The sequence below is a fragment of the Nicotiana sylvestris genome, chromosome 10 (assembly GCF_000393655.2).
Source record: "Nicotiana sylvestris chromosome 10, ASM39365v2, whole genome shotgun sequence".
In the NCBI taxonomy this organism is placed as follows: domain Eukaryota; kingdom Viridiplantae; phylum Streptophyta; class Magnoliopsida; order Solanales; family Solanaceae; genus Nicotiana; species Nicotiana sylvestris.
This window is the reverse complement of record NC_091066.1, coordinates 122,161,859-122,188,071: the sequence shown is the minus strand read 5'-3', so window position 1 is coordinate 122,188,071 and position 26,213 is coordinate 122,161,859. Positions and strand designations below refer to the sequence as shown.

At 37.2% G+C, this 26,213-nt stretch overlaps 1 protein-coding gene across 1 annotated transcript; it reads left to right on the top strand.

Annotated features, from left to right (window-relative positions):
- Window positions 1–262: 262 nt before the first annotated feature.
- LOC104226752 (probable anion transporter 1, chloroplastic) lies at window positions 263–24,565 on the top strand. Its single transcript, XM_070160634.1, has 6 exons — window positions 263–737; window positions 20,667–20,804; window positions 21,405–21,506; window positions 21,918–21,983; window positions 23,212–23,296; window positions 23,994–24,565. Exons 2-6 carry the CDS (start codon window positions 20,724–20,726, stop codon window positions 24,089–24,091), a joined length of 432 nt encoding a protein of 143 aa, XP_070016735.1. The 5' UTR covers window positions 263–737; window positions 20,667–20,723; the 3' UTR covers window positions 24,092–24,565.
- The last annotated feature ends 1,648 nt before the right edge of the window (window positions 24,566–26,213 follow it).

The window sequence follows — 26,213 nt, the reverse complement described above, 5'->3', positions numbered from 1 at the left end:
TTAGGCCTAATTTTTGGACCTAGTCCATAATTCTCAAGCCCATATATACTAGGCACATACCGCTAACCTAATCCCTACCCTTATATAATAGTACCTAACACCTAAAATAGGGGACCCTAAAAAGAAAAAAATTAGATCCGCCGTTTTGAGGACCTAGATATAGACTAAAAAACGGCAACAGACAATCCTGACCCTAGAAAAACATGGATCACTCTCTTGATTTTAATGGAAAAAGGCACACACACATGGATATAGGGAGAACGAAGAGAACTCACGGCTGAACTCTCCAAAATTCCTCTCTCTCTAAATAGTGATTCCTCTACTCTAAAATTCCGTTCTTTTTTTTTGTGTTTTGTTTTTTTGTTTGGATATTCTTCTTCCCCTACACATAAAGAACAGTTGCGATCCCAAAAATAGAGGTGCACAGCAGCTGGGAACAATGAAAATGCAGCAGCAGCAGCAAGAGCTATTCAAGGTCGCTTAAACCTATCTTTCTCGCCACCTAAAAGATCGGTTCCATCTCCCCAAAAAAACAGCAGCTAAAATCCATGAAAAACAGCTCCGAAACAATAAAAACGCAACATCATTAGCCCTATGAAATACACCCATAAACGCAGCAAAGATCCGACTTTATCTTCCCGTTTATTCGAGGTTCGTTGAGGTTCCGGCAAGTCATTTGGTTTCCTATTCGAGGTTGTCGTTTGCTTGATGATTTGAGAATAACTGCAACTGTAAAGGTTCGATCTTATTTCAGATTCTATGTCAATGTTTAAATGCTTAATTCGTTGTTCTAGTTGGAATACTCCCTTCGTTCCAATTTATGTGAATCTGTTTGACTGGGCACGGAATTTAAGTAAAAACTGAAGACTTTTGGAATTTGTGGTCCTAAACAAGTTCAAATGGGACCCAGAGTATTTGTGTGGTTATAAAAGCTCCTCATTAAGGGTAAAGTTGTAACTTTAAGCTAAATTGTTACCAAATTTAGAAAGGGTTCATTCTTTTTGGAACGGACCAAAAAGGAAATAGATTCACATAAACTGGAACAGAGGGAGTAATATTTATGTTTTGATCAAGTATATAGTTCTCTGTTTTGGACTTTAGATGCCTTTTGATATTTGTAGTAAGATTCTATGTTTTTTTTTTCAAAATTTTCTTTTATATTATATTGGTTGATATTATGTTGATCTCTTGGTTATAGTTTATTTTGTCTAAATTCATTGTAGTAGTAGTAGTTATCTATTGAAGAATTTTGTCATAGACCATGTATTGCCAAATTGGGTTTGAAAGTGAAGGGTTGGGTTTGGTTATGATTGCTTCTGATATTTGTTTCTTAGCCGACTACTCACATTTGTGGAAATTCGTCATTTGTTAATGTACGGTATAATGTGATAATATGTGTTCTTTCCTTTAGTGTTACTCCCTCCGTTCCAATTTATATGAACCTGTTTGACTGGGCACGGAGTTTAAGAAAAAAATGAAGACTTTTGGAATTTGTGGTCCTAAACAAGTTCAAATGGGGCCCAGAGTATTTGTGTGGTTATAAAAGCTTCTCATTAAGGGTTGAGTTGTAACTTTAAGCTAAATTGTTACCAAATTTAGAAAGGGTTCATTCTTTTTGGAATGGATCAAAAAGGAAATAGGTTCACATAAACTGGAACAGAGGGAGTAGTTTATTATCGTTCACTATTAATTTTTCATGAATTTCTGTAACTTGAGGATTATTTTTCGTTTTCTGAGTAGTAGTGGGTTCAGCATTGTTTTCCGTGGTAATATTTGTATGCTTAATGTAATATTCAATAATGGGAGGTGTGCCATTCACAAGACAATTCGTAACCCATGGCCCTCATGTAACTAATACTAACTCCTTGGAAATCGAGGCGTGCCATTTAGTTGAATTTTTCATTGCCCTCACAAATTTGAAAGTGCGTAGTTGCTTTAGGCGCACTATTTAAAAATTACTTCCTTAAACTCGGGTGTGCATTTATGCGACCCAAATCAAAATCTCAACAGCATTAGATGAAATGTGTCGTAGACCGCAGGTGCATTTATGTGACGTGGTCCAATATGTATTTTAGATGACGTTGGATCTTCCTAAAAAATAAATATATTTAAATTAAAGCGGTTATAAAGTTAAAATTGAACCATAGTCTAAAACATGTATTAAAATCAGATAATAGGCCAATTATGACAGTTGAGCGACCGTGCTAAAACCACGGAACTCGGAAATGCCTAATACCTTCTCTCGGATTAACAGAATTTCTTACCCGGATTTCTGTGTTCCCGGACTGTAAAACAGAGTCAATTTTTTCCTTGATTCAGGATTTGAACCGGTGACTTTGGACACCATATAATTATCCCAAGTGGTGACTCTGAAGTTAATAAATAAATAAATTCCGTTTCGATTGTCACTTTAAGTTAGAAAAAACTCCCTTCCGGAGGTGTAGGTAAAAAGGAGGTGTGACATCAGGTATCTGCTCCTAAGGTGGAGCAACTGGTGGATCCACATGTGCTTCTCTAGCTGTTGTACGAGCTGCATGTCGGCCTCTACTGCGGCCCTAGCTGGTGGTACTTGTAGTCGTTTGCCCGATCCGGTAGCATGTGTCTTTACCATCTGTGAGAGATTAGAATAATATAACTTTTTCTCAGAATTAATAAATCTGCATGACAAGAATATAAGAAAGTGAAGCTTCTTATGGGTTTGGTAACCTCTCAAAGATAAGTACAGACGTCTTTGTACTGATCCGCAAGACTTTATTAAACCTGCTCTTAACTCGTAATACGTATGAACCTAGGGCTCAGATAACAACTTGTCGAGACCGAAAATCCCTACCCGTCATTATGGCACCTAACATCCGGTTAGGCAAGACGAAACATGATAACAAAGGCAACAAAATAATGAAATTTATAGAAATAGCATAAGTCTGAAGTCTTAGTACAATAAAACTACTATACAAAGTCCCCAAAAACTGCTAAGTACGGAGTCATGAGCCTATAAGTGGAATATAATTCTAAAACTGAACAATAAATACACTATCCGAACTGTAAAAATAGTATGAAAGAAAAAGACAATTCAAACTGCGACCAAGGATACAACTCTACCTTGTTTGTAGCAGATAGTCCAACAAGCAAGCCTACTGTTGATAACTGGTACCCACACCTGGATCTGCACAATTAAGTGCAAAGTATTGTATGAGTACAACCAACCCAATGTACTCAATAAGTATCGTAAATAAACATGGCGATGTAAGAGAAACACGAATTTTCAAATGCTGCTGGATATCACATATGCAGTTTCATCTTTTAAATTGGTACAAAACAATATTTGAATCAATCACAAAGTTCAGTAAGAAAAACATTTGTGTGTATGTGTACATTTTCTTAAATATCCCGCTCAGTCAATATCTTGTCATATAGAGATGATGTTCAGTTAAATCAAATAAATGATCAAGGAAATTTCAAATAAAGATGAAATGCAAAATGCAAACAAAACACTGGCCAATGTTAATCAACCTTTCCATATCCGTACCAAATAACTAATCAGTTCCTCAATAATCGCGTGTACACATCATGAGAGAAACATTAGAGGGTGACCTTAGGGGATGGATCCGTATCCACATGCTGCACGGACAACTCATGTGATACATAAACAACTTATGTGTTAATAATAGAACACACATGGAGAACTCACGTGCTGCACGGAAAACTCACGTGCTAATAATATCGATATTTACATCCACACAAACAACTCACATGCCAACAAATACAATCTTCCTGGCATGGTCATAGGCACTAGAACACAATTCGCCTGACATGGTCACAGGCACCCAACTCGATCACATCATACATGAGCAAATAAACATGAATACATGTATGAAATGACTGAATAACAAATCTCATCCTCTTGGACTGGTATAAACGACATGCTAAAGTTTAGTCAGGTGCAAGTGTACTATCATATCTCAAACCGACAATCTCATCAAGAAGTAACATCTATCAGTTCATTCAGGGATTAAGCCCTTATGTAGGCTCAAACATGGCTCAAATAGTTCACAACAATGTCATAAATGTCCGAGGCATCATAACTTGAGGTTTAACAGTCAAATTCTAGGCTTATAAGAGCTTGAGCACAACTTGAACATGAATAAATAACCCTAGTGTCCGCACATGGGTTCAACCCTATGCATGTGCGCACCCAATAACGCGTAGCTATCAACGTAATTCTTGAAAATAGTTCCCCCACCGAGTTGAGATAAGATGTTTACCTTAAGCAAATCAAATTACTCGACTAGCAAGCTCTTCCCACATGTATCAATCTCCAAAAGGCTAGAATCTAGCAAAAATGACGTAATACTATAAATAAAAGTTATAGGAATTGATTCCAAATGATAAAGCTAAGATCTTTAACCAAATCAAAAAGTCTAACCCGGGCGCGCATCTTGGAATCTGACAAAAGTTACAAAATTCGAACAACCATTCCATAATGCGTCCAACCATACCAAAAGCATTCATTTTTGACATCAAATCGCCTTTCCAATCCTCAAAATATAGTTTATGAAGTTTCTAAAAGTTTCCCCAATTTTTCAAACCCAAAACTCTAATCAAATGGTAAAAACAATAATAGATTCATGTATATTAACCAAATCCGAATTAGAATTACTTACCCCAATCAACTCCATAAAAATCCCTTCAAGAATCTCCTAAACCCGAGCTCTCTAGCACAAAATATTAAAAATAGGTCCAAACCCTCGATTTTTAAATTAAATCTCTACTGCCCAAAGGTTCCTCTTCGCAATCACGAAAGGTCCCTCGCGATCACGATGAACAAAAGGATGCTGCCCTAAAATATGACCTTTGTGAACGTGATGCACAAAAATTCGAATCTACATGATCACAGTCTCCCTCTCACGATCGCGAAGAACAAACGTGTGGGCTTCTAGGCCTCCCCTTTCCTTCTTCGCGAACGCGGTACCACACACGCGTTCGCGTAATATCACTGAACAAAGCTCCACAATCACGGACCAACTCTCGCGAACATGTAGAACATTTTCACCATTCACCTAAATGAAACCAGATAATTGAACATGAGCAATCCCACAAAGTCAAAAATGAAGCCGAACTTGATCTGAATCACACCCAACGTCTGTCGCGTCTCCTTTTTCCCTCCTTTTCGTCAGAAAATCAGGTTTATGACATTTTTGGGTATAGGACAACTCATTCCTTTTGGGAACGGGGTTTGCATTTTGAAGAGTCACCACCTAATGACTTAAGGTGCATTAGGACACCTATAGGGTTCATTTCTAAGTTTGTTTGATAACCAGTGATAGGGTAAGGGCTTGAAATAATCTTAATGGGAATGTGTTAGGCACTGCTCAGGATCCACTAGCGTGGTTCCCGGCCAGACAATTTTGTAAATTTGTACAGTCAGCAAATAGACAAGTATAAGCTCAAATAGTAGGGGATTTGAGTTTAAACACATAAGAGTTTGAAGACAATCATTAAAATGCAAATTTTAAAAAGGAGTTACATTTTTACAAATACTTGAGAATATAAAAAGGAGGGGGAGTATTAGGTTTGTTTATAATATGGATCACATCAATGCGATACCCAGTATGACACTCCTTAGAAGAGGTGATACACGTGGTATTAGCGCACCTGTCATCATATCCATATCTACCCTTCCCACCCCGTTAAGATATTAAAGCGCGGATTAGTCTCGACCTCTATTGCATGCTATTATCCATCCCATTCCTATTAGTCCCGGAGGAATTAGGACTATTATTCCTATAAGAGGGAGGATTTAGGCTGACTCTTAGGTTTTAAAGGTAAAAGGCTAAGGCGACAGACAAAACATGTAGGACTGCATTTAAAGGGGAAACACATAAACAATTAAGAGGCTCATATATACCTCCGTAGACAAAGCATATAAATAGTATGACTTAAACACAGTTGGGGTCAGAATTTAAATTACTAAGGTAGGGTGTTTTAATCGTTAAACTAGACCAATTTATTACATAACTCAGATAAGAAGTCCGAATCAGGCCTGCCTGCTGGTTGTAGCAGTGCTAATTAAACAAAGGCGAGATCAGTTTTAAGATTATTACCTAAGGCTTGCCTAGGCGCAGTAGTGAGCATGATATCTATTACTGATTAAGGGTGTGTAGTAAAATAGTAAACAATTTGAAATGAGCGATTTGGATCCTATAGGCATTCTTTTTAAACGTATTAATTTCAAAGAGCGGGTTATTTAAAGTGATTCAGAACTGTATGAGTCAAACCAATTTTTTAACTAAACTGGCTTTAGATCCCATAGACATGATCTCTATTATAGCTGATTTTAATTCCTACGGACATGGTATCTAAGTATTAAAGGCTGATTTTGGTCCTATACGGATGGTATCTAATTGAACATAAAGTGAAGCAGGCAGGATTCATTTGATCATAGCGAAATTCCTATAGGCATGATTTCTATGAAAAATTGATTTTTTTGATCTTATAGGCATGACATCTAATTTCAAAGGTGATTTTAACCTTGTTGGCATGATGTCTGATTATAGCCATTTAGACCCTATAGGCATGGTGTCTAAGTGTGGAAGTAAAACATGTAGAATTTATTAAACAGATTCTATAATCATGTTATCTACCATTCTAATAGCTAAAACATGCATAATCACCCCATCCCTTTTCACTAGCCAACCCCAATATTTGTTACAAATTATTACAGACCAAAAATGACTGAATTACATCAGAAAAGTGCAAAAATAAGAAGTTACAACCATAGGAAGCCTGATTCTTGACTTCCTCTCTGAGTTATGGAATAAACTACCTCAAATGCCCGTGTTGTTTCAAAGCCTTTCTCAAACCTGGGTGTGTCAAAGTTCCCTAAGGGTCTTAAGGGACCTCGGGCAGTGCTTACACCCAGGTTTGCATAACCATACAGAAATAAGTGCAGTGTGGAAGGGCCAACCCTTATGTGTCCAAGTTCAAAGCGAGCTCAAGGGTCCCAAGGCAAGGCTCACACAAGAGGGCATAACCTAGGTTCTAAGAATATAGTGGAAGTGCATAACACACAGTTTTTTTTAAACAAAAAAGAGTTTGTTTAAAACTGGACTAGTAAGTCCATTTTTTGAAGGTAATCAGTAGCAGAAGTGTTTAAAATCAGTTGGCAATGATCAAAACACAGAATTAATAGTCATAAAAGGGGTCAAAGGGGTTTTGGGAATACATTGTTTTGAAGCACATAACCCAGCAGGGGTCTGGTTTGGTCATGCACAACAATAGGTGATGCTGGCATGGCCACAAACCAACCAAAGGAACACAAACACATAGAGGAGATATGGGGTTTGGGATGCTACACATAGAAGAGCATTAATTTAAAAGGGGAAGGGAACATATTTCAGCATGTTATTAATGTAACTTGACTGCAGAAACATAAGCAGAAGTAGACAAGAATGAGAGTAGTTGGAACAATTAAAGAAACATGTTGTTGTTGATGCTTGATAATTAACTAGGACATACCAGTAGAGAAGCAAAGTGCAGAAAGGAAAAGTAAGCAAAATTCCACAGTCTAGCCTTAGCTTTCAGCCGGCTAGACAAAAGCAGTAGCACAAGTAGTAGGAGAGAAAAAGAGAGAAAGTTTTGAGTGTAAGTGTGCGTTCTTGAACTCAAATTGTTCGTGTCTTTGAAAAAAGAGGGGGTGGGTATTTATAGTTTTACAAATGAGTGAAGAAGAGGTAAAGTCTTAAACACAAACATGGAAATAATCACAATCAGAATTAATTAACAAAAGTGATTCCCTTTAATTAAGGAATCACTGTTTAACGGGTAGTAACATGTTTGATTAAGGAAAAAATCAGTTTGGGGACAGATTGATTATTGCCATATAAAGGGGTAGTAAAAGTATGAAGTAAATAACCAAGTCTAAGTAAAAAATAGGCTTATTTTGGGAAAGGATTTAGCAAGGTAAAACATCACAGTAAAAGAAAGGAATCAATTAATTTTAAACAGCTGAGTAAAAATTAGGGCTCGTAAGAAAACCTTTTACAATTAGTCGGAAGATCGATGAAATCAAGATCAATCAAGAAAGGAACATGATTATGCACTTCACCATATAAATAGCAAAGGATGAACAAGCATGTAGAGTTATACATTTTGACAAAAAGAAGCAACACAAACATACAGAAGTAGTAGGGGTAAGCTAGGGTTCAGTAGCAAGAAAATATTCGAAGCACAATAGTCAGGTAGATCAAGTAGTCACATAGAATTAATAGTGAAGAAGAACATAGTAACAGGTAAAGAGAGTCAGAAACAAGTAAAGTTTTCACAGTAACAAGTGAGGCAAAAATTCTAGGAAATTAGGGCTACAACAGTAGTCGAATTTAAGAGATGATAAGAACTCAAAATCAGATGAGTCAAACAAGGAAAAGAGAGTCATAAACGAAGAACTTAAAATAAGCACAAATTTAAGCAAACAATTTCAGAACTCGGATAAGACCAAAAATGAACTAGGGTTTTTAACATGCTGAAATAGATAGAAGAACAACATGAGCATATCGTTTTAAATATAGCAAAATCACAGACAACATTAAAATAAGAGAAGAGCTCTTTTGAAAAACATAAAGGAAAACCCTAATCGTCGAAAAAATGAAGAGTCGTTTTGAAAGAAAAATTAAAGAACCTTCGAGAAAGCACTTAAGAAGTTCATAGTAAACACAGGTCTAAGATAGATCTGAAGAAAATTGCAAGATCTTAAAGATTAGGGATTCGGAAAACCCTTAAAAGATGAGAAAGACCTTGAGAGTTACCGATCTAACCAGAAAAGTCAAGGATCTGCCTTGAAAGGACATGAATGACCGGAGAAAGGTCATGGATGGCCGGAGAAAGGCCATGAACAGAAGTCGAGTAAGGACTGGACCAGATTCCTTTGAGGTCTGACCATGAAACCCTAGAAACAAACACTCAGGAGCCATAGGAGGTCGATGCACATCTCAAATGGCCGTGAGAGGCCATGTATTAGGCAGTGGTTGAGGTGGATTAGGGTGGAATTAGATGGAGATGGCTTGGGTTCATGTGAGGTTGCAGAGAGAATTGAGAGGGAAGGGAATCAGAGGCAGCGGGTGGTGGGAAATGAGTTAGGTTTAGGGGTCGTTCAGGGTTAAAATGGTAAATAGTGGTCATTGATCTAAATGATCAACGGCCTAGATTTAAAAGGGTAGGTGTGGAATTCGGGTTGGGCCAGTTAAACTGGGTTAGGGGTCGGGTTTAAATGAAATTGGGCCGGGTAAATTGGGTCTGATTTGGGGTCTGATTTAGGCTACAATTTAAATGCAATTGGGCTATTATTTAAATAGTCAATTTTCCCCTTTTAAATTTATAAAAAATAGTAAAAGTAATTCTTGAAATACATTGAAAGAACTAAAATGATTTATAATATACAATTAATAATTTAAAAATACAGGGCTTAATTTTATGAATATAGAATACAATTAAACCTTAAAATGGCTATTATGCAATTAGCTTTAAAATATACTAAATAAAATTGTAAAAATATGTAAAAATTACCTTAGCTATATTTTTGAATAAAAATAAAAATCTAATAGATGAATTACCAAAAATATAATTTTGAAAGTAATTATCGGGATTTTATGGATAAAAAGGGAAATAGATTGATTTAAAAACCTTTAAAAAGTATGGAAAAATGATAAAACACTTGGATATGCTTACATATACATATATATGACATTTTGAAGTTATTTTGCATATTAAAAATATATAGAGAAAAATTGGATATCAACAGCTGCCCCTCTTTACCCGGGAAGAATGAAAGAGTTGTCGGGTAAAGATATGATGGCCAATTTTGACCGAGCGAAATGATTTGAAGAGGTGTAGGCCGCACCCTGGCTTTTGAGCTGCCTATATATCCCTGGTTTTACAGAAATCAGGTCATATGTAGTTCAGGATCCATCGACAGAGTATACCGATGAAGCGGTTTCAAAGATGGATGCAATATCCAGGGCGGGATGAGTGGACGACTTGTGGGAATGGTTAAGATTTGATATGGCTAAGGGAATTGGAGCGGGATTGCTCCTGTCGGGATGGTCGTTGCTCGCCGGTTTACCTGCAAATAGAAGCAAAACAAGCATATACTGTGCATAAATTTAAACATGATACAAATTCCGGTCGGACCATGAATGTTGTCTTTGGACGGTTAGGATGGCGTCCTTAGACCATGACGTCATGAGCCATGAAGTGTATGATAATGGATTTGTAGGCCCTGAAATAATGTTCTAGGGCTATGAAGATGGTGCCTCCGAACAATGACGCCTTCGGATGAGTTGACGATATTTTAGCCCATGAAGGAAGTAATAGCATGATGCGGACAAGACAAAGCTTAGTCTTGCGGATTGAAGGGAAGAGCCTAGCCCATAAGAAAAGCGAAATAAATAGTGCTTGGTATAGTTCTTAGTTTCGAAGAAAATTGGAGGCAGAGCTTAGCCTCAGAAGGCAGAATGATAGCCTTGTGCAAAGGTGCAAATGCAGGTGGAGGTAGAGCTTAACCTCGGAAGGCAAAATGGTATCCTTATGAAAGATGCAGATGGAGATAGCGTTTAGTCTCAGAAGATAGAAAGGCAGATAGCGTTTAGTCTCGGAAGGCAGAAAGGTAGCCTTTGCAAGAATGCAGATGGAGACGACATTTAGTCTCAGAAGGCAGAAAGGTAGCCTTATGTAAGAATGCAAATGGAGACTGCGTTTAGTCTCGGAAGGCAGGAAGGTAACATTATGCAAGAATGCATATGGAGACAACATTTAGTCTCGGAAGGCAGAATGGTAGCCTTATGCAAGAATGTAGATGGAGACAACGTTTAGTCTCGGAAGGCAGAATGGTAGCCTTATGCAAGAATGCAAATAACGAGTGATAGTAGAGTTTTCTTGGTTGATAGCAGATTGCGATGTCGTGATTATTGAGAGCATTGTGACAGACGGAGCATCACTGGCGTGTGCGGGTAGCAAATGTTGGTCAGTGTGACGGTTCGAAGAGTTGTATTTCTGAATAATGTTTATCCCATTAGTATATAGTATGTTTAATGATTTTGCAATCCTAGTGCCTGCATCCAAAGAAAAATTATGAGTTTTGTAAGGGGGAGGTTAGTTTGTATCCCCGCTGGCTTTGCTTGACCTGCTTGACTTTGATCTGGAGATATTGTATGTATCATTGGGTTAGTGTTGCTAAACAAAGCAGTTCCGATAATAAAAATGCATGATTTTTGTAAAAGTATGCCACAAATGTATAATTAAAATGGTTTTTTTAGATGAACTGATGACTGTGACGTGGTTCGGGACATTGCAACCTTTCTTGCTACAGAATTTTGAGGGTCCTCCTCAAAATTCTGCCCCAGTTTAATGGATTGATTCTTCTGGCTATTGCTTGCGATGATCGGCTGAAATTATTTCAAAATTTTGAGGGTCCTCCTCAAAATTCTACCCTAGTTTCCAATTGCGGGGGGAAATGAAACTTTTATTGAATTGTAACCGAACCCATAGGTCTGCCTACGTATCCCCTCTTAAACGAGAATCAGGTCAGGTATAGTTCAATTTACATCATATATAGGGGAAGTATAAAGATTACACATAGTAACGCTTGACTTCATCCGAATTAATCGGCTTTGGCCAAATTTCACCGTCCATTTGTGCGAGTATGAGGGCTCCTCCTGTTAGAACCCAGTGAACCATGTATGGACCCTGTGAGTTGGGGGAGAACTTCCCCTTGGCTTCATCATGATGTAGAAAATTTTTCTTTAACACCAGCTGTGCCGGTGTGAACTGTATTGACTTGACTCTTTTGCTGAAGGCTCTGGACATTCTTTTCTGATATAGTTGACCATGGCAGAATGCGTTCATTCTCTTTCTGTTTATAAGGCTAGTTGCTCATAAGGACTTTTTACCCACTCTGTGTCATCAAGCTCAGCTTCTTGTATGATCCTTACGGAATGAATTTCTACTTCAGCGAGAATGACAATCTCTGTACCATAAACCAGCATATAGGGGGTTGCCCTGGTTGATGTGCAGACTGTGGTGCGATACCCCAATAGAGCAAATGATAACTTCTCATGCCACTGTTTCTGCTTTTCTATCATTTCCCTTAATATCTTTTTGATATTCTTGTTGGCAGCTTCTACAACTCCATTCATTTGAGGCATGTAGGCTGTGGAATTCTTGTGTCTGATCTTGAAAGTTTCACACATAGCTTTCATCAAGTCGCTATTGAGGTTGGAGCCATTATCAGTAATGATTGATTCTGGAATCCCGAATCGGCAAACAATACGGTCGCAAACAAAGTCTGCCACAATTTTCTTAGTTACTACTCTGTAAGATGTTGCTTCTACCCACTTGGTGAAATAGTCGATGGCTACTAAAATAAACATGTGTCCATTGGAGGCGACAGGCTCGATTGGTCCAATAACATCCATCCCCTTGTCGGCGAACGGCCATGCCGAGCTTGTTGTATTAAGCTCATTTGGAGGTACCTTTATCATGTCTGCATGTATCTGACAGTAGTGGCATTTCCGGACATACTGGATGTAGTCCGTTTCCATGGTCATCCAAAAGTAACCTGCTCGGAGTATCTTCTTTGCTAAAACAAAACCGTTCATATGTGGACCGCATGTCCCAGCATGAATTATTTATAGTAACGTGGATGCTTCCTTTGCGTCGACAAACCTTAGTAATCCCAAATCGAGAGTCCTCTTATATATGATTCCTCCGGTATGAAAGAAATTGTTGGACAACCTCCGAAGTGTGCATTTTTGAGTAGTGTTTGCAAGCTCTGTGTACTCTCCTTTTGCCAAATATTCCTTGATATCATAAAACCATGGCTTTCCGTCTGCGTCTTCGTCAACATGGGCACAGTTAGCTGGCTGATCATGGAATTTTACTGGAATGGGATCAATGAAATTCTTGTCCGGATGTTGTATCATAGATGACAGGGTAGCCAATGCATCGGCGAACTCATTCTGGACTCTGGGAACATGTTGGAACTCCGTCTTCATGAACTTTTTCCTGAGTTCATGTACATGATGCAAATACGGAGTATCTTGGAGTTTTTGGTTACCCATTCTTCTCGTACCTTATGTATAAGTAATTTTGTATCTCCAATCACTAATAACTCTTGAAATTCATGTCAATGGACATTTTGAGCCCTAGGATGCAAGCTTCATATTCGACCATGTTGTTGGTGCATGAGAACCTGAGTTTGGCGGACACCGGATAATGTTGACCGGTTTCTGATACTAGGACAGCTCCTATGCCAACTCCTTTGAAATTCGCTGCTCCATCGAAAAACATTCTCCAACTGTCATAGGGTTCTACAATGTCTTCTCTTATGAATGATACCTCTTCATTAGGAAAGTACGTTTTTAGAGGTGGTATTCTCTATCCACGGGATTCTTAGCAAGGTGGTTTGCTAGTGCTTGTCCCTTGATCGCTTTCTGAGTTACATAAATAATATCGAACTCACTTAACAGGATTTGCCACTTGGCTAGCTTGCCAGTGGGCATGGGCTTCTTAAAGATGTACTTCAAGGGGTCCATCCTTGATATGAGATATGTATTATCGGCACAGAAGTAGTGCCTCAGCTTCTGAGCTACCCAAGTTAAATCATAACAGGTGCACTCTAATAGAGAATACTAGGCCTCGTACATGGTGAACTTCTTACTGAGATAATAGATGGCCTACTCCTTCCTCCCCATTTCATTATGCTACCCCATAGCGCAACTGAAAGCTCCATCCAATACTGCAAGGTAGAGTAATAAGGGTCTACCTGGCTCAGGCGGGACCATGACTAGTGGTGTTGACAGGTACTCCTTGATTCTGTCGAAGGCCTTCTGGCAGTCATCAGTCCATTTGGTAGTGACATCCTTCTTCAACATCTTAAAGATTAGCTGATAGATGTAGTTAAGTCTTCCCAAGAAAGTCATCACATCATTCTTATTCTTTGGCGGTGGCAATTCTTGAATAGATTTGACTTTTGATGGATCCAGTTCTATTCCTTTGCGACTCACAATAAACCACCCAAGCAATTTTCCAGCAAGAACCCAAATGCGCACTTCGTGGGATTCAGTTCCAGGTTGTACCTTCGCAATCTATTGAAGAACTTCCTCAAATCTTCCATGTGATCAATGGCCTCCTTGGACTTGATGATGACATTATCTACATATACCTCAATATCCTTATGTATCATAGCATGGAAAATGGTAGTTATGGCCCTCTTGTAGGTGGCCCCTACATTCTTCGGGCCGAATGGCATCATCTTGTAACAATACATTCCCCACGGCGTAATGAAAGCCGTTTTCTTAGCTTCTTCTTTATCCATCCAGATCTGATGATAACCAGCGAAACAATCTACAAATGATTGCAACTCATGCTTGGCGCAAAAGTCAATTAGGATGTGTATATTCGGCAAAAGGAAGTCATCTTTCAAACTGGCCCGGTTGAGATCCCGGTAGTCGACACAGACTCTGACCTTCCCATCCTTCTTTGGCCCTAGCACAATGTTGGCTAACCATGCTGGGTATTCTACTACATTGAGAACCTTAGCTCTGACTTGCTTAGTGACTTCTTCTTTTATTTTCAAACTCATATCAGGCTTGAACTTTCTGAGCTTTTGCTTTACTGGCGGACATGTCGGATTGATTGGCAGTTTATGAGCCACAATAGATGTACTCAGACCAGTTATGTCATTATACGACCAGACGAATATGTCCTCATATTCTTTTAGATGTTCTGTGTATTCTTTCATTTCTGATGGCGATAGGTGAACGTTGATTTGTGTTTCCTTGACGTTTTCTACATCTCCTAGGTTAAAAATTTTGGTCTCGTTCAGGTTGGACTTAGGTCTGTTCTCAAAGTTCTCGACTTCTCTAACAATCTCGCCGGGTATGTCATCTTCCTCTGAATCAATGTATGTTTGTTGCGTTGTCTCATTGCATGTCACAGTCATTAGTTCATCAAGATAGGTAATAGTAATGCCCGAGGCTCGTCGGGCTCTGGTTGTCCTGATGGTCCAATTGTTGAGGCATGCCCCTTTGCTCACAACCTGTATGGAAGGTCCTTCCTCCCCCTCCTCCTCGAGAACAACACAATAGTCCATATCATTGTCTTCTAGGAACAAATTCTTTACCGCTGCAAGTGTTTCTTCTTCGTCTAACCCATAAACGATGTCAGCCTATTGGAAAGTCTGCTCCAGACACGGTATTGGCTGCTCTAGCGGATAATAAGAACCACGCCATAGTGGCGACTAGTTGTTGAATTCTTCCCAGGTGTAATCATATCCCAAACCGAAGGTAGTGCCATGTTTCTTGAGTTTTGTGGGCTTAGTGATTCCTTGGAGGTTCTTGCCGAGCCCCTTGCCAAGTTCGTACCCACTCCAATTCAGTATACTCTCGATTTTGTTATCCTACCATTTGTCCTTGTCAACAGCATTTACCCGTTCAATGTGATGGTAAGTCTCTCCTCCCTACTTCCTTCTTCCCCCGATCACCGGAATGGTCTGACGACTATATATGGGGTTGCTACCGTCTCCATGAATGATCACTTCCTGGTGATTCCATTTGAATTTTACTGTCTGGCGCAGCGTTGATGCTACGACCCCAGCAGCATGAATCCACAGCCGTCCCAATAGTAAGTTGTAAGATGCTAGCACATCTATCACCAAATAATCGACATCGAACCATGTTGGTCCCATCTGCAAGCATAGAATAATCTCCCGAATGGTGGACCTCTGGGAACCATCGAAGGCTTTCACATTGATATCTCTGTCTTTTATCTCGTGTAGTCCTTTACCCAACTTCTTGAGTGTTACCAGCGGACAAATGTTAAGACTGGATCCTCCATCGATTAGGATTCTGGTGATGAAATAGTCCTCACATTACACGGTGATGTGCAGTGCCTTATTGTGCCCCAACCCTTCAAGTGGTAGCTCGTCCTCATGAAAGGTGATCTTATGGCTCTCCAGTACTTGTCCTACCATGTTAGCAATTTCCCCACCAGTGATGTTAGTGATGTTTCTTGGTACGTATGCTTCACTCAGCACCTTTAACAGAGCATTCTTGTATGCCTCAGAATTTTGTAGCAAAGCAAGAATGGAGATTTGCGCTGGTGTTTTGTTCAACTAGTCGATGACCAAGTATTCCTTGGCCTGTATCTTTCTCTAGAGGTCGTCTGGACCTGTCTCAATAATGGGTGGCTGATTGGAGGCCTACTTGCTTGACTCAGCTATAGTTCTCGTTATGCCCTGTGTTGCAATAGTATCTTCGAACCTGACCTTGCCTTTCCTTCTCGCCTCGGCTGTATTGTCCCAGGGTACAACCTTTTTATGGAATGGTGTCATGGTCAACATCGCCACTAGGATCAGTGTGGCTACCCTTACTCCGAACGGAGCGTGTGCTTTGGGTGGCAAAACTGCAACCTCAAATGGTGTGGGTGCATTTGTTGGAGACACGAATTCAACCTCAATTTGTGTTGGTGTTTTTGTAGATGACGTTGCTTCAAACATAAGTGACACAGACATATTCACCTCAGCGTCCTCAGATGGTTGAATCTGGACTATGATCGGATTAAGGGTAACTATTGGCTTCTTTGGGTCATCACCTTCTGCGATCAACCCAATCGATCCCTCGGGATCCTAGCCATCTTCTATTCCAATCATGTGGATACCTCCACCCTTATGGTCTGGCATAGGGTTGTTGCGGACATTTGGAGCGGGTTTCTTTGCCATAATAATCTTGTTATCAATTAAAGACTGGATCTTTCTTTCAAGGAACGACATTCATCGATGGTGTGCCCTTTCATGTGGGAGTGGTATGCACAGGATTTGTTTGGGTTAACCCACTGAGAAAGGTTCTCAGGGGTTGCAACACAGATGGGGGTGACATAACCAGTGGCTTTGAGTCTCTCACACAACTGGTCAATGGGTTCAACAATGGATGTATATTGTTTTAGAGGTCTGCAATCGAAATTTGGCCGAGATCTAGGGAAGTTTTGGCGTGCAGGAGGTGATTGATAGTGGGATGGCTGAGAATTATAGGTTTGATAAACATGTGTGGGTTGGGAGTATCTGGGTGAAATAGGTTGATATGTAGGAGGTGGAGGTGACTGATAAGTTGGTGGTGGAGCTTGGTATGATGGTGAGGGTGCTTGGTAGTTCGGAGTTGGCTGATATGTGAGTGGAGGTATTGGGTAAGTTTGGTATTTGATGGGATATTTGGTCCTCTGTGCAACCATTACGGCCCCCACGTCCCTTTTCTTGGACACACCGCCGGACTGTAAAGCCTTATTGGTAGCTTGAAAGGCCTCGAAGTTTGTAACCATACCGATTTTGATACCTATATGTAATTTTGGTGTAAACATGAACTTTTCTAATTCTTAAATAAGATATAAACTTATGAAAATCTTCTTCACGAGAAAGTTGCTAGACCAAAGATTTAGTGGAGATAAACATATGACATTTTTTTTTACTATTATATGATATTGGGTCCCAGTGCATTAATTTGGTTCACGAACACATGACAATTGACCAAGATCAAAGGTTCCACATCTATCTTCAAGAGTAAGGTTGGACAGTTTAGGCTGTAAAGATACACTCTACCTTTTATGGTAGATTTTTGTAAGTCCAAATACATAAAGAACCCGTTAAACTTGTCACGAAATTTCATTTAGACACCTCAACTGAGCCAATTACCTGTTGAACACTCAAATTACTATCAAAGTGTGTCTACCGAACACCTCACTCCTACATGGCACAATTAGTGAATCTCACCTAGAGTCAAGCACGTGAAGCCGTGAATAACTGAAATGTTTCTTTTTTCAAATATTTTTTTCCTTTGACTTTCTCCTTCATCTTCCTCTTAATTTCTCAATGCTGGTTTCCTACAGATTCTCTTCAAAGATAAAACCTCAAAATTTTTAAAGATAAGATTTTTACTAAACACTAACATCTAAGGTTGTCCAACCCCTTCGTGGGTCCTTTGTATCTTCCGGCGACAGAGACTGGGGGTCATGTTTTCCAGTCAAAGCTTTAGCTTTAATGATGATAGACTTGTTCGTTACTATAGTAACTGATTTTATTTTAAGCTTTACTTTAAAATTTATTTTAATATTTACTAGTTGGCCGAGAAAACAGAGGTGGGTGTTGGGGTGCGATGGCGTTAGTCCAAGGGTGCAATAGGGAGTGGGGGCACCTAGAACTGAAGGGGATATGGCATGTCGAGGCTAAATGACGAGGGAAGTGATCTAACGAATTTGTGGGTTAATCTGAATTTGATAATCATGAAAGCCATCAGCGGCATGATGACCCGATTTGGTGTTTGGGTTTTGTTTTCTTAGAAGTGTGATTATAGTGTGCTGTATTTTTTAAAAATTTTCACTATAAGTTTCAAAAGGAAAGATGTGATTTTCATGTGGAGGTTGCAACCGTATAGCTTCGTGTGACCTGTAGGTCATAAATTCTAACCATGGAATTAGCCATTGATGCTTGCATTATGGTAGGCTGCTTACACTACATCCCTTGGTATGCGGCCCTTCCTCACACCCTGCGTGAATGCGAAATGCTTTGTTCACCGGTTGTGATTTGGTGGTGCTTATGGTGGTTGAGAAGGAAGCAGGTAGGGGAGGCAGAGGCCAGAGGTGGTGGGTAAAGGTGGTTGTGGAGGGAGAAGAGGAGGGGTAGGTGTTGGCTCGGTCTAAAGAGATAATGTGCATCTTTTTTATTGACATGGCTATCTTTCATTGGTTACCTTGCCACGTAAGTGTGATTGAGCTTCACACACTTATTTCTTTGCTGGGATTGAATTTTTCGTGTTATAGACACACTTTTACACTATTTTAAGTGCTCAATAGGTAATAGGCTCAGTTGAAGTGTCTAAATAAATATTTGTGACAAGTTTAAGGGTTTGTTATATATTTTGCTTTTTTGTAATAATATTCTACACCTAAGTTGCGTGGACTCTTCGATTTTGGTGTCATCCTCGTCCGGATATGAGACGGGGATGGGAGCGGGATACGTCCCGGATACGGTCAACCGACTTCAGACACTTTGACCGGAGTCCATCGACAAATTTGGGAGAAAAATTGAGATTTTGATTTCTCAAAATCAAAAATAAAACAGATTTAGGAGAATGAAAGAATAATGTCCATCTTGGAGAATGAAAGATTGAATTCTACAATATTCATGTAAGTTTTTCATAGAATATCTCTCAAAATTATAATATTTTTATAGCTCTATTTTTTATTAGCCGAATTCTCGCACCCGTATCCATATCCGGATCCGCACCCCCAATCTTAAAATTTAGATTTTGCCGAATCCGATACTCGGATCCGTTCCCGTATAGGATACCTGCACCCGAGTCCGAGCAACTTAGTTCTGCACTAGGTATTGGAAAATAATGTAAACCTTAGAGGTGAATGTGTCCTTGAACTTGTAGTGTATGTTGAAAGGTAAGTTATCAGTGTTGGATATGGAGATATGTAGTCTTTTTTTTTTGGGTGTGGGGGTGGGGGAGGGGGAAGGGGATTCAATTAGTTTACTTATGCAGTGCGAGAAAGAAGTCCAATGATTGTAAGGTTGTAAACAAAAGGATAAAAAGCAAAGAAGGATCGCACCTGTCAATATCTTGAATAGGATTAGGATCAGAGTTTTGTCCATCACTAAGAGCCCGTTTGGCCAAGCTGCTAGAAACTACTTATTTTGAAAAGTGTTTTTGCTCTCAAAATTGCTTTCCAAAAAAGTATTTTTTCAGAGTTACAGTTTGTATTTGGCCAATTTATTTGAGAAGTACTTTTTTCAATATTTGATAAGAATATTGCGCCTGGATATTTTTTCAAAAAGTACTTTTGAATGCCAAATTACAAAAAATGAAAGTAAATGTTGAGTTTACAATTAGTATATTATTTAAAAGAGAAAAATTTATTTACATATTTATTATAAAATTTAATTTTTTTTTTTTAATTAGAATATAAAACATAAAGTAAAAATATATATTAAAGATTTTAAGCAATATAAAATACAGTTATCCAAAGCAATAATATTAGGTATATAATAATTTAAATATCTCTAAATATAATCATTCAATATAAATTAAAAATATAATTAATTAATCCAATATAAAAGAAGAGATCTATTTATAGTGGAGATACTATTTCAAAAAAAATAAGAAAAGGAAAATAAAAATACGATGGAAATAAAATAAATAAAAAGGGAATGAAACAAAAAAGGAAAAGAAAAAAGCTAAATTAATGAAGGATAACTTGAAAAATATAAATTTATAGTAAAGATACTTTTGTCTTAAAATAATTAATTTTCTGCTTCTGCTTCTTAAAAGAAGCTAGAATTTGTAGCTTCTTCCCAAAAGCGAAAAACTACTTCTTGTGCTACTGAAAAGCACTTCTCTATCTTGGCCAAACACATCAAATTTTCGAAAAAGTACTTTTTCTGACAAAAAAAGTACTTCTAGCCTCCCGGAAGCTTGGTCAAACAGGCTCTAAATCATCAACCGTGATACTTAGTCGCATCCCACATTTAATGATTTCTACTATTAAATTATTGTTATTACTTAGAAATGGTCATAATTTTATTGTCTTTTACTGTTATTAAACATGTTTAAGCATTTCTACTGCAGGTATTAAAGTTTCATCTCACAGAATCAGGACTTTTTGCTGTCTTGCCATGGCTCACAATGGCAATCTCTGCAAATGTTGGTGGGTGGATTGCAGATTCCCTGGTGAGGAAAGGCGTATCAGTGACTGTAGTCAGAAAGGTACTAGACACCTTTATCGATGTCATTGCACTTCTTCTTCTTTCTTTTTTTTTCTGGTTATCCACCTGGTATCCGGTACCCGTATTGTGGTCCGACTAAATTCGGATTCATGCCTGGAAGTCCCACTTAGGGGCTAAGTGCTCTAACAAAGGCAACATTATACCTAGGGCTCGAACCCGAGACCTCTGGTTAAGGATGAAGGAGTATTTACTACTCCACCATAACCATTGTTGGTTGATGTTATTGCTCTTCAGTGTTAGATCTTGAGATGCTCAATACCCTATTTTATTTGTTTTCTAAAGATACCTCTGAGCACAATTATTCTTATTTAGAGTCGTGACACATTATTGTCTGCCTGTTCAACTTTACGTGGCTGCCCTCAGATAGAGAAGAAAATTTTGACTCCAATAATTTGGTTTTATTTGCATGGCTTCCTAGTCTTAAAATGCTGCCATATTTAGTATAAGGCCATCCTATGCTAAAGTCAATGTATTATCTCCTTACCAGTTTTTGAAATAGCAGTGGCTGTATAAATAAAGAAATTCACCTATCTAAAATGTTAAGACCAGCTTTTTTGAATTTGTTTGATCATTGTTGCAGATTATGCAAACAATAGGATTTCTTGGACCTGCTTTCTTTTTAACCCAGTTGAGCCATGTTGACTCTCCTGCAATGGCAGTTCTATGTATGTCATGCAGTCAGGTTTGTCTTCTTATATTAAACAACTATAATGATTCCAGCAACCGTTTGATATTCTTCAACTGTGAAAAGTGAAAACTGGTGATGTACTTGATTTTTTTTAAAAAAAGGGAAGAAAACTGGTGATATATAACTAGTACGACATGTGAAATGATGCCATCGATCCCCTCTTCTCCATCTAGTCTTTAGGAAATACCATCTGTCAGCCTGCTTATGAGTTAACACTGTGGAATGTTCTGTTTCATGTTAATGGATAGAGTAGTGCTAACAAGGAGGAAATATTGAAAAAGTTGAATTAATAATATTGCGTTGTTTAGATCTCCGTCAATATTAGTTGTAGTTGATGGCATGTAATCTCTTCTTGCTTCAGCTTAAATACTGCCACCCTTGACATCTTTTTCATTCTTGAAACAGGGAAGTGATGCGTTTTCACAATCTGGTTTGTATTCAAACCATCAGGATATAGCTCCACGGTATTCTGTGAGTATTACCTTTTCATCTTTCTCCTTCTTGTTGGTCTTTCTTAATGTCCAATGAGCTTTAAACAACATCCGGGAGTAGTGCTGGCAAAATGAGCCCATATTTTGTCAATCCGCTCATATTTTAGTGGGTTGGATGAGTAATATTTAAGTTGGGTAAAATTTGGGGTTCAACCCGTAGAAATATGGATATTCATGGGTAAAATGTGGATAAAAATATCGGTTAGCCTAGTAGGTTATCTTCCAATTTTTGCTCACTCAAAATACATGATATTTTTAAACTGAAAATGCTATAAAGGTATTCCAACTCTTCTTCCTTCATAAGTTTCTTCTCACTATAGTTGACTGTGTGTGTATTTTTTTTCCTTCTAACAATGTAAGTATTGTTTACTATTGTATAGCGTTCTTGTTCTTTCTAGATGCATGCTTGAATACCAAAAATAGTTTAAGAAGTAGAAGCAAATTTGTATAGTTTTCCACTCACCCCCACCTCACCCCCACCTCACCCTCACCCTAAATAGAAATATTATTAAGAGTACATTCTTTCATGTTGTAGATAGAGTACTTTCTTTTTTATTTCAACAAAATGAATATTTTCTTTTCATGATTTAAAAAAAAAATATTTTCTTTCATTTCAACAAAAAATACTTTCTTTTCATGATGTAGAAAAATATTTTCTTTCATTTCAACAAAATGATGTAGAAAAAGTATTTTCTTTCATTTTAATAAAATGAGTATTTTCTTTTCATGATGTAGAAAAAGTATTTTCTTTTCATTTATTATTAGTGATTATTTCTTGAAGTGCATTAAGCACATTTTCTTGTTAAAAAAAAGGTCATATTTTGTAGAAAAGTAACTTAAGTTTACAATATGATAGTCAAATTTGAATAAATTTTAATGAAGAAGAGTATATATTATTCTAGTTAAGATTATGTCAAAAAAAAATTATAAATTGCACTTGAAAAAATATTACTCTTATATAATATGGGTTAACCCATATTCAACCGGTCCATTTGACACCCAACTCGTTTTTCACCCGTATGAAATATGGGCGGGTTGAGACCCAACCCATTTTTGACCCGCCCATTTGCCACCACTATCTCGGAGTAACCATTTGACTTACCTTATGTTCTGAAGAAGGGATTGTTTATGATGTGTTATTGCTGCACACTAGTATAAATAGTATATCATACTGTGGGTAACATGAGTAATGTATGATATGTTTGCAGGGAGTACTACTTGGACTATCCAATACTGCTGGGGTGCTGGCTGGTGTTTTTGGCACAGCAGCAACTGGTTACATCTTGCAACATGGTATCCTTCATCCTTCACATTTTAGTCTCGGATAATATTCGGCTGCCTGTGCTTCAAAATTGATGGCCGATATTCTTTATTTATGGCTGTAGTGCCAGTGGGAACGACCTATGATAGTTTGACCTCTCTGTCCACCGTACTACCAAGAACTTCTAAGATATCACTAACTATGTGGGGGTAAACAGATTATGGGCTTTCTGGTTTTAATTTCACCTGATTTCAAAAATTTCTTTTTACTAAATCAACGCTTTAAATAATAATTGCTTATGGTTTACACAATAGAATCACTTTTGGAACTATATAACATATATTAATTCTTTAAGAGTGACTATCTTTAAATTATGCGGCCAGTGATTATCTGTAAATTGTACGTTCAACAATCAGTTATTTAGGTGATATGCTTGGTGATTATTGAGTTTCACCTGTTCTTGTTATTAATGAGTAGAGTTGCTTTCAGCTGATCAAGACTACCATCTTAGAAACATAGTTTACCCAAAGCATTAGCTCTTTCAGAAGCTACAGAATGATCTTAATCGTGTTGCAGTGTCAAGTTTGTTCAGTAGGGCACTTCAACTGCACTTCATCTGCTGTCATGCTAGAACAGTGTTTAGAGTCTTTGAAACCTAATAGTGACATTTCGCCCTTCAAAAGCATGTGTGCATTTAATAAATTTATTTTATGTTGTCTGGCTCCTCAGGTTCTTGGGATGATGTCTTTAAGGTTTCAGTTGGGCTTTACTTGGTTGGAACTGTAGTTTGGAATGCCTTTTCGACTGGTGAGAAGATTATTGACTGAAACTTTTAACTGATTTCCATGGAGGCAGCAACTTAAGCCCTTCGAGTTATGCTGGACGTTAGCTGCAATCACGAAGGCGTGACTATTCGAGTTGAAAAGAGTTTTAGACAGATTTAGTTGAGAATAGGTGGGAATACTTTTGGCAGTGCCAGAAGACGAGAATGGGGAACAAATTTTTGACACTGGGTTGATTAAACCAGGAGATTCCAGGATTTCCACGACTATACAAGACTATATTTCACCTCATGCAACAACCACATGAAGAAGAATACATCACTGACATAGCTTGTAAATCTGTTTTAAGTTACTAATCAAATTCTGCAATAGTATATACCTAAAAACAGTTTCTATGTTTTCTTGTAATAATTATGAACCGACGTATTTAATTCCACTAACCAATTTTTGGCTTGTTGCGTGGTAGACAGTAATTCTATTACAAATATTTTACAGTAATAAATTCCTTTAGGACCAATAGAGAACTGACTCTTTTCTTTCCATACTTCTCTCCAATTAACTGGGAACTCACAAAGGATCTTAGGCTTATATATACTACAAACTAGTATTAGTACCCGCGTGGATGCGCGGAAACTAATTATGTCAAATATTTAAATTATTTTAATTATATGTGAATAATCTTAAAATTTGCACTTTCTCAGTAAATATAGATAATCATGGGATATTAACTATATGAAAAAAATTAACAATATATTCCTTATATTTTTCTTTTTTGATACCATTCTTGCCGGTGTCATTGGATCCTAAAAATAATCAGGAAGCAAAATAATAACTCATATTTATGGCAAACAATCAAATGTTGAGACAATGAATGACTCTTTGGATAAGACTTAACTCTTTTACTACTACTTGAACTCTTATTTGGTGTTTTTTTTTGGTAATGAAGAAACTTATTTGGTGTGTTGATATCTCTTAAAAAATATTTCTTTCTTAAAATTTCAGTTTCTAAAATATTATTTTTCAATAATAATTATTTTTATAATAATGTAACTGAAAATAATATTCTTAATTCAAAACTCGGTTTAGTTGGCTATCTAAAAATATAAAAAATTCTTTAGCTAGTGAATCTTTTTACTCCATTTTCATATTTGACATTAACCATGTTAAATATCTGAGTTATTTGAATTATATGTAAATAACTGTAACATTTAAACCTTCTAAATAATTATAGATAATCGTCAGATATTAATTAAGAAACACTACATGAAAAAAGACTAACATTTTCTCAATTCTCGTAGAGATAATTTTGTTTTTGCACTATTCTCATAGGTGTCATTGGAACCTAAAAATAGCCACAAAGTAAAATAATAACTCATATTTATGGTAAAGCACAAAGGTTGACACGATATAAACGATTCTTTGATTATTACGTGACTCTTATATTACGACTTGAACTCTTATTTGATATGATTTTATCTTTCAAAAAATATTTCTATTTTGAAATTTTATTTCTAAAACTTTATATTTATTATAATAATAATTATCTTTATAATGATGCAAGTGAAGATATTATCTTTAATTTAAAATTCACTTTAATCGGCTATCTAAAAATTTAAATAATTCTTTGGCCGGATTTATTTCAGTATGACTCCACTTTATGTTTATCGATATCTCTAGCCCCAAAATTTAAATTTTTAATACCCTATAGATACAAAACTTTTGTTCTTTGAATCATTAAATGTTAAATTAGTTGATTATTATTATAAAATATTGCATATATTATCTTAAAATTGTCAGGTAGTTTATTTTTCGACACCATACTTGGCTTAACCTCAATGCAAACTACTCAAATTGCATTCCAATTCAAATTCGAATATCATATCAGTTTGTTAATAATAGTGATTTTTTTTAAAATGACACATAATGTAAATTAAGAAAAATATTCGAAGATATCCTTATCTTATAATCTATGTATTTGATTTGAAAAAAATATATTTGAAATCGATGAGATTAACTTTCAAATTTTTTATATTCAACAAAGATGAAACATAAAAAGAAATTTTTTGTCATCTTTTATTTCTCGTTTTTAGATCTTTCTAACATTTTTGTCAATATTTATTTTCTTTTATCTTATTTTTTATGTCATTATTTCTGTTGTTACAAAAAA